The sequence below is a fragment of the Natator depressus genome, chromosome 10 (genome assembly GCF_965152275.1).
Source record: "Natator depressus isolate rNatDep1 chromosome 10, rNatDep2.hap1, whole genome shotgun sequence".
NCBI classification, from domain to species: domain Eukaryota; kingdom Metazoa; phylum Chordata; order Testudines; family Cheloniidae; genus Natator; species Natator depressus.
Genome location: NC_134243.1, coordinates 4,208,574 through 4,218,321, shown reverse-complemented (window position 1 = coordinate 4,218,321; position 9,748 = coordinate 4,208,574). Strand labels below are relative to the sequence as shown.

The following is a 9,748-nucleotide window of genomic DNA, read 5'->3' as shown; positions in this document are numbered from 1 at the left end:
TAGACTCCTCTGGCTTCAGTTTTCATGGTCACTTCTAGTTTTCACTCTCTGTAGCAGCTGCTCTAGGGTGGGCCAAGCCCAGGGAAAGGGGGCACAGAGCGCTGGGGTTTTCCCACAGAAGGGGAAACCCCCAAGAGAAAGTTTTCCCTTTTTGCTTTTCCGTTTCCTTCGCCTCTTCCTCCCTTTCATCCCTCACTCAGAGGCATCTCTCCCGCCGGCCAGGCCGCCTCCCCGGCCCCAGGCTAACAGTTGCAGCGGGGCGGGAAGAAGGCCACCCGGCCCAACATGCATTGCGGTTCCAAGATGGCGGCGCCCAGTGAGCGCAGAGGAAACCCGGCTTCTGACCCGGCCGCCGGCCCCGGCTCTTTCCCTTTCCCTTTCCCCCTGCCCGGGCCGCCGGGCGCCGGGGTGGAGGAGCAGCCCAGGAAGAAGCCGTGCCGGGCCTGCACAGATTTCAGGAGCTGGATCCGGGAGCAACGGAAGCAGACGGCCTCGCAGAGCGGGGTGAGGGGGCGGCCGGGGAGCAGCGCCCCCCCTCCCCAGCGCGGGAGGGGCTGTGAGGAGAGATGAGCCCCAGAGATCCCAGTCCCCTGCCGCCACGAGGGGGAGAATGGTTCCCTTCACGTGTTCCCCACCCCCTGTAATGTGCCCCCTGGGAATGACCCCTCTCCAGAATCCCCCTCTCCCCACAGACAGTGTTTGGCAGGGGAGTACGAATGAGCCCCCTTTCCCCCCCGCTCCTCACTCAGTGATGGAGGGGGGCATATGAACGAGACATGCTTCCCCAGGACTCCCCTTACAGGATAGTGGGAATGAGAATCTCCACCTTGCCCGCCCAGCCTTTCACAGGCTATGGTTGGAATAAGACACCCTCTCAGCGCTCCCTTTCATAGGCAGTGGTTGATGAGGGAATATGAATGAGACACCCCCCCCCCAACAAAAAAATAACAAAACAAACTTTCCTTCACTGGCAGTGGTTAACAGGGGAGTACAAATGACCCCCCGCCCAAACTCCCCTTCACAGGCTATGGTTGACAGGGGGTAGGAATGAGGCACTCCCCACCCAGAACCTCCCCTTCACAGGCCATGGTTGATGGACAGAAGGCATATGAGACAGTAGGCAAGTTATTTAACCTCTCTGTACCTCATCAACAAAAAGGGGAGTAATCATATTTGTCCACCTCATTTAAGGAGGTTTAATTAGCTAATACCTGTATGGTCCTTGGATTGAAGGGGCGCTAGAAACACAAAGCATATGGGGTTAGTGTGAGGTATGTTAATTTTTTATCCTGAGTACTAAAGTGCACATATAACCCTCTTGTTTCTCTGACCCAGGAAGCATATGTTGAAGAGGAGAAGGAGAAGCCTCCAGATTGTCCTCTAGACAGAGAAGAACTTGGGAGAAACACATGGTCTTTCCTTCACACTATGGCAGCGTATTACCCAGATCACCCAAGCAATTCCCAGCAGCAAGATATGACACAGTTCATTAACTTATTTTCCAAGTTTTTCCCTTGTGAAGAATGTGCAGAAGATCTGAGGGAAAGGTGAGTCTTTAAAAAAAATATATCTACAGGTAAGGGATCAACCTAAAGTGTTGGACTCTTATGGTCTGGTTTGCAGATCAACTTTTCCAGTAGTTGGTGGCTTTATGGATATTCTATGTTTTGCCAAAATGTAGTTTTATGATTGAATCAATCATAAATAAGGACACAGGACATACACATTCAGAGGACAAACACTCTACTGCTGTCAGACAGCACAATAGCTCCAAGAACTAGTGAAAGGAGTTTTGTTTGTTTGCTGGTTTGAATCTGGCTTATAATAGTCACACTGGGTCAGACCAAAGGTCCATCTAGCCCAGTATCCTGTCTTCCAACAGTGGCCAATGCCAGGTGCCCCAGAGGAAATGAACAGAACAGGTAATCATCAAGTGATCCATTGCCTGTCACTCATTCCCAGCTCACTACCCAAACTGTGCTCACTATACAAAATGTTCTTCTGAACCGCAAAGGACAGCCACATTGCCAAGTCAATATTAGGTTGGATCTTACCCAAAATACCACACTGCCAACCAATCCTTTAGTATTTAAAACTAACGGTTTATTATAAAGAAAAGAGAGAACGAGAAAAGTTGTTAAATGGTAAAGCACTTAGATGGACTTTGTAGTCTTATGTATGTACCTATCAAGTTCTTAGCAGTGTTGGTGAGTTCACTGGCTTGAAAGTCCCTCTGGAACATGTCCACAGCTTGGATGGGTTATTCAGTCCTTTGTTTGTGGAAAAGTTACTCCAGAGGTAAGAAGCAGGAATGAAGACAAAATGGAGAAGATGCAGCTACTCTTCATATTCTTTTACCATGTGGCTTGTACTTTTTGTCCCAAACACACAATTCACAGCACATGGCATGGAAAAGGCTTTGAGTTCTCTGTCCACAGGCATGCCCCTACGTATCTTGCTGACTCATAAGGTGTATCCCCAGGCTCCTTTCCATGGCTTCATTGTCCTGCTGATGACAGACTAGGCAGTGCTGATGCCAATTTGTCTGGGAGTGTCACCCAGAAACACAGCACAAGTTTTGAAATACAGATATACCATACATATCTATAACTCACAATAAAAAGGTGATAAACTTATAAATAAGATTCTTACTTGGCCAATCATAACATTTTAACAGATACCTTACATGTCATATCTGGTCAGATTCCTTGCAATTTTATAATATTGGTATTAACCTTATTATAAAGTGTTCCACATATTCCATACGGTGTCACGCAAAGCTAAGAATCTCTGGTATCAAATCAATATCCTAACCTAGCAGGAAAAGTGAACTGCATGAAGAAGTTTATAGAAGTGTTTGCGTACTTCTTTCAAAAGGGAACTCAAGATTCAATACAGAACTTCATATTTATTACGTGGAGATGGGAAATCCTCTTGTCTTTCACCAGAGCAAAGATCTTAAAAAGCTGCTCCAGTAATGATATTTTTACTGCTTTGGAGGGGGTACCAATTTATCACGATTAGCAGCTGCATAATGCAGATCTGTGGTTGCTAGCCAGCCTGTGTCACATTGGGGAAATAGAATCAATGATTTTGAGCTTCCAAAAACAGCCTTGCCTCAGTGACTGAAAGAATCAGCTTACGCTAGCGCAGGCTGCAGAAGGAATGGCTGAATACAATACATGAGGAGGGCTGATATATATTCTATCTTCTGTACACCCAAGCCAATTCATTATCCACAAATGGAATTATCTAGTGCAAAAAAAAAAAAAAAAAGCTTTGTATTTGAGAGCTCGATAGTGACTAAAACACCTTGATAGAGCCCAACATAGAAAAGATGTTCATTATTATTTTCTTAATTTGCCAAGAGAGTCTCTCAAATCAAATTATTTATGAGCCTGAACACTTTGCCATGGATAAATTGTTTGGATTGGCATCTAATTTTTTCCCAGCCAAGGATGTGACTGATAAGGAGCTTCAGGAGTGCACCTAACCCACATGCATCCAAGTCAATTACAGACTTTAATGTGGAGGTGCAGCCTGCAATGAATACAGATCTCAATATGCTGGCCTTTATGGTCTCTGTGAGACATCTCAAAATAGAGGATGAGGGATGCTCTGACCATCTGTGGGCCACACACCTGCTTTGGAGTGTGAAATCAGTGCCTATAAAGTAGTAAACAGCATTTGATTCCTCTTCCCTCTGCAGATTACGCACAAATCAGCCTGATGCCAGCAGCAGGAATAATTTATCCCAGTGGCTGTGCCTGCTTCATAATGACGTCAACAGGAAGTTGGGGAAGTCTGAATTTGACTGCTCCCGAGTGGATGAACGCTGGCGAGATGGTTGGAAAGATGGTTCCTGTGATTAATCTATAGAGACTCTACAGGAAATCAGACCAATTCTAATATAATAATCATCCCTGATGTGAACTCAGTACAAGGAGATGCAGCTAAATAGTTTGTATGTTTGGTTGACATGACTTGTGGAAATAAATGTGTCTCCTGCTCTAAAAGGCAACTCTGAGATCTCATCCCAACAGAATATTGTTTTGGGGGTAACTAATATATGGTCATGTAGCTGCTGGGACTGGCACCATACATGTGCCACAGGAACTGCTGGAACCTTGCAAAACTGTCACTGTGACAGTTCACAGTAAGGAAAAGTCTCAATTTCTATAGTTCTAGGGGCACCTTGTGACTGCTGTTCCTTTCACTTTTTACATTCTCCTAGGCTCCTCTTCTACATTTTTGTTTATCTGCAAACATTACCTTCAAGTTTTAGGCAGTGCCTTTCTTCCTCTATGTCACTTCAGCCTGTTCTGCTGGTCTTACAACTGGCAGCACCACTACAAATCCATAAATCTGCTCCATTCTGTGCCTACCATGTCATCCTTGATCTCTTCTTCCAAAGTCTATGAGCTGTTGTCTGTTAATGCTATTTAACCATTAACTCACCTTGCCTCAAGGCAAAGAGATTTTATTTAAACATTAAAAATAATGGATTCCAGGTCTCTCATTCCAGCCATGATAAATATCCTCATTTTGTATGTTCCTTTGTCTAATCTTCCAAGAGGGCATTGCAGGAAGAAAAAAGAAAGAAGCACAAAAACCTCAAGTAGAATGAATGGCACGAAGTCAGTAGCTGAATTTTAAACATTGTGATTTGATTGCTAATTGTTTGGGCTCATTGGGAGCATAATGTAAGAATTCCCATGGAACCACCTGCTTTTAAAGTATATATTTATTTTTAATCTCTGCTGTGAACTTTTGTTGTTTGTAGAAGTGGTTGCAATGGTGTGTGTGTGTGTGTGTGTGTTATCTGGTTGTAATGAAGCCAATTCAGATGAGTTTTACCTATAAGAGTGGTAAAATACTGCCTGTATTCTGAAATCCTTGATAGATAACAACAGACTGGACTGGTCTGTATGCTCCTAAGGTGAAATTCTGCCTTGGGCGGGCCCTCTGCTCTAAAGTTCTATGTCTTGTTAGACAGTCTTAAATAATATCTAGGGCTCTAGGCCCTGGATTGTGGACTTAAAGTGGTGCATGGTGTGAAATTCACCCCTAGTAACTGGTCAAGTTCCATAATGTGTATTGGGCCTCTAGGTCTGCACTACTGCATCGGTATATTCTTGAGTGGGGTGTGTGAGAGAATATTTCAGATGAAAGTGAAATAAAAACAGGTAGTTTAAAATACTTAAGTTGCTTTGCTGGGCTTTGTCTATGTAGACAAATAAAATGTTAGAATTAGGGCAAGATAGTATGCAATCTTTAATATCTTTTTTTCCCTAAATTTATACAGATTTCTGGGTGCCAAATGGTCACGTGACATTGTGTGAAATGTGACAGTATCTTCTGGGTCTCTTTTCTGCTGATGCTTTAAAATTGTTTGAGGGTTTTTGGTGAGCATCCTAAGTGTGTCGTCTTATGAGCTACTTCAACATAAGCAGTGATTTATGGAAGTAGATTGAGGGTGGCATGGAAATTGTAATGGGTGGTGTCTCTAAGTGAAGGGCGCTAATACCTTCTATTAGCAAACATCTGATCCCAAGACTATGGTACCAAGGGCTCCTTGGAGAACAGTAAACAATCAAAGCTTTGAGTGCGTTCAGATGATTTGACCCTCTATTACCCTTTCAAGCCAGACCTGTTAAAACAATACCATACTGTGTTTTTATCCAAGTTAGTTGCATTCAGCAGGTGGTGTATTTTATCTCACTGTCTGCAATATTGATCCTATGTGTAACCTTTCACGCTAATTAAACTGAAGCTTGATTTCATATCATTTTTATGATTTAACTGAATTGGGACTTCAGGACATGATTCAGGTTATTAAAAAAAGCTCATTAAAAGTGTCTTGGTGTATGTTTAGCTTCTTGGAACTAATACATTCCTTGACCTCCGAATCAAATATTTACAATAGTGTGAAATTCATACCTGTGCAGAGGATCAGCACAAGGCCTATGCACCACTAACATCCCTCTGCAGACCTCAAAACAGTGCTTAAATCAATATCCTCAGTTAACATCTACCTATTGCATTTACTCATCAGCAAATTCTGGCTACTTGTTTGTTAATAGGGCAGATTGTAACTGCGCTGAGTGGTTAGCTGGTAACAATAGCAAAAGTTAGTGTTCTCTTTTATGTTTATACTCTACAGGAATGCTTTGGTTTGTCATGTATTTTTCAGGCCTAATTTCATATCTGTGGTTTTGCTTCGTGGTGTTTTTCCTCATTATAGGTCACATCTAACATTTTGATCTTATTTGTGCAATTTCTTTAGGATGTTTGTAGTCATGTAGGGAGGGAAAAAGCATGAGTTTTTAATTTTAATGCATATGATGCATGCAATTCTAAGAATCAGTATTTCTATCTATTTCCTATTGATATCAAAATAGGACAAATTATTTCACCTCTGATTTCTCCACTCCATGGAGCTTTATGAAGAGAACAGATCTCCTGGCTTGCGTTTGTATCACCATCTGAGAAACAGTAAGTGGAATTGAACACACTCCACAGGGTTATTGGAAGGCATCATTAATGCCAGTAAAGTGCTGTGATTCCCTTCAGTGAAAGGGGCCATAGACATGAAGTTATTCTGTAGGCAAGGTTCTTGCCTGTCAATTGTTGCCCTAATTTGGCTAACAGCGGAGTACTTGCTACTCTCATTGAGTCAGTGGGAGACAAATTGTGGATTCAACACACCCTTTCAGGATCAGACCTGTAACTGCACCACAGAACTGAAGTGTGGCAGAACTCAAGCAGACAGGTGTCCAGAGTTTTCATCCATAGTGGCTAGTAGCCAGTGTAAAGGGGATAGTCATGTAAACTACATTCAAGCTAGACTTAGGAGAGACAGGTGCTCTTTAATGATCACCTGGGACATAATTCCAACACTGCTCCTGTTATACCAATAAAATAAAAACCAGCAGGATCTTATTAAAGGGGAAAAGGCAAAATGCCACATTTATTGTGAATACAGAAAGAATCCTAGTAAGCAGTTAGTTATAGCTATAACATTCCATTCAATTTCATATTTATTCACACATTCATTCATACACACACACACAGGTTCTGCAAGGTTGTTATCATAGTTACCAGCCTTAGAGTTGCTCATGTCAAGCCACTGGCCAGGTGGCCTGGACATGAGGAGGGAGCAGGGCCTTGTCAGATGCACATCTGATGCTCCTGGAAATTGGTTTGCAGAATCAGACCCCAGAGTTCTCACTTTCTAGAGTCCATTTTTATAGGAATTTCTTCCTAGGTGAGTCTATGGGAATTGCTTCATCATGCTGTTGCTGAATCAATCAGCAGATGGCACATTCCTGATGGCTCCGTGCTGCCAGATGTTATCTTGTTCTTTGGTTCTCCCATTCTTGAGGGTGTTGGGTGGATTCCAGTCTGCCCTCCGGGGATGCTCTAGTTATTTCCACTTGATGCCTTCTTCAGCCAATGGACACTGGATTCTTAGGCTGGCACCTCCCTGATCATTCAGTTATTATCCACACCAAGCATCCATCCACATACATCCTCTATCTCTATTTTAATCACAATTGTTAACAAAGCGAGATGAATACAACAAAAGGGCGGGGAGTCTCCGGGTGCTGTTTCTGTTGTTACAGAGTATTGCTTTGAGTCTCTGTGTGAGTAGTTGTTGTTACAAAGAATTGCTTTGAGAAGAGACTCTGTCTTAAAATGTACTAACACAATTAGCAGCTTGCAAGTTTCACACAGAGGGAGAGAAACAGTACTAAAAAAACCAAGAGACCTCTTAATTAGTAATACCCTGGAATTTAAACTATGGGGAATCAAACTCATTTGTGATTTTAATACAGAACTTCTTTAATATGATCCAACACTCCTTGCAGCATTTAGCATCACAAAACATGCTGCTCTCACTGGCCAGTTTGCATTCACAATGGTGGTGGGGCTTGCAGAACAGAGATCAGGGAGCAACAAGGGAATCATCTGACTTCCGAATAAGGCAGCTCTGCCTCCTGTTGCTGGTAAGTAATCTGCGGGGATGACGACTGAAGCTTTGGGAGGGACAATGTCTAAGATTTTCCCAAGGATTAACTGTTTCTGTGCAGCATATTGGGTGTAAATATTCTCCTTTACAACTAGAGCCCTGGGGATAGTTCTACCCATTAATTTTTTTTAACCCTTTAAACCTGTGTCAGCAAATATAAGGAATCTCCTCTTCCCTGCTGCAACTTCATGATACCCATCTTGTGCTGATTGCTGCAGACAGGGACTATGCTCTATGCTTTTTTTTTTTTTAAGTGCTGGTTTCCTAGCCCTACAAGCCTCTTTTGCCTACAGCACAGGGGATGGCAATGCAAGCTCCCCCTCCATTGTGCATTGATGGGGAGGGTCTGCTTGCAGGAATGAAAGCACAAGCTCTGTCTCCATGGATATCCAAGACTGCCAGCAAGGTAGTTGTGATGTGGGCAGTATCCACTGGGAATGAAAACACTGACTCGTTCATGTCCATCACCAAGCAGCTAACAGGTTTAGGGCTGTTGCTTACTACTAACCTAGGTCAAATTTGAACCAATGCTCATACTCTATTACTAATCCCTTGAGCCATCAACTTCATTTATAGGACTCCTCTTAAAGTTTCCAGTAACAAAGATAACCAACAGCAGCACCAGTATTTTATCTGCCTAGCTTTGAAACTGTTCTCCTTGCCTCAGGCATGTGACAATCTGCCCAGCACACCTTGGTCTATCAGTGCTTAGTGAATCAGAAGCTTCTACAGCACCAAGAGTTGTAATGGAGTCCTCGTGGGTATGCTGCATGAAAGACTTCTCCAGTGGAAAACCCTGCAACCTGAGTAGCAGTGATCAGATCAGGGCCCAGTAGGCGGGACTCCTGGGTTCTGTTCCTGATGCCTACTGCCTCGCTGTGTGCCCTATGCTGAAAGGTGCTCTGTCAGTGCGAAGTGTAATTTCTGTGCATTGTGCTGGCACAGGTGTTTGCTTTTCCTTGATGTTACAAAAAAGAAAGAGGAGGACTTGTGGCACCTTAGAGACTAACCAATTTATTTGAGGTGCCACAAGTCCTCCTTTTCTTTTTGCGGATACAGACTAACACGGCTGCTACTCTGAAACTTGATGTTACAGCAATCCATCCATGTAAAAGCTCTGCTGGGCCAAGTTTTCTTCTCATGCGTGAAACACCATCACGCTTGCCCCTAAAGCAACCCCAACCCACCCCAACCCCCTTTAGGATCTCAGCTACACTGTGATGTTGAAGTTTGTATCAGTTCTGCAGAAGTGTTCTTTTGCATTTCAACCAAGTAACCACTGGAGGGCAACAGAGCATATGTTTCCTTCCCCATTTCTTTCTCATGCTTTTAGATCACAGCAGAAACTGCCCAAGCCACCCCTGCTGCTAGTTCCCTTTCTGTGGATGGTGGGAGGGAATTTTTCATTTGTTACTCTTCAAGCCAATGGCATGTTGATTTTAACTCTGGTTCTGTGGTTACCGGTCATATGCACTGCTCCTTTCATGGTTCCCTTTTAGGGAGAGAAGTGAGAGAGGGGGAACTCCCCTGCCTGTCGCTGAAATCTGCACTCAGCACCATAGGCAAACACCCACCAGCATCCAGAGAGTATGTCCAGCGTGCCTTCTACCTGGTATTCCTAGTAGTTAGTCCCAAAATGCTCCCAGGCATATGGCAAATAAGGGAATGGAAACGCCACTTCAAAAGCATTTGCCTTATCAGCTCGTTTTATAACCA

At 43.5% G+C, this 9,748-nt stretch overlaps 1 protein-coding gene across 1 annotated transcript; it reads left to right on the top strand.

The window, feature by feature from the left end:
• The first annotated feature begins 258 nt into the window (after positions 1-258).
• Positions 259-5,858, top strand: GFER (growth factor, augmenter of liver regeneration). The gene is made up of 3 exons (XM_074964544.1): positions 259-504; positions 1,336-1,547; positions 3,710-5,858. The coding sequence occupies exons 1-3, from the start codon at positions 286-288 to the stop codon at positions 3,870-3,872; spliced, it is 594 nt and encodes a 197-aa protein (XP_074820645.1). The 5' UTR covers positions 259-285; the 3' UTR covers positions 3,873-5,858.
• Positions 5,859-9,748: the final 3,890 nt, after the last annotated feature.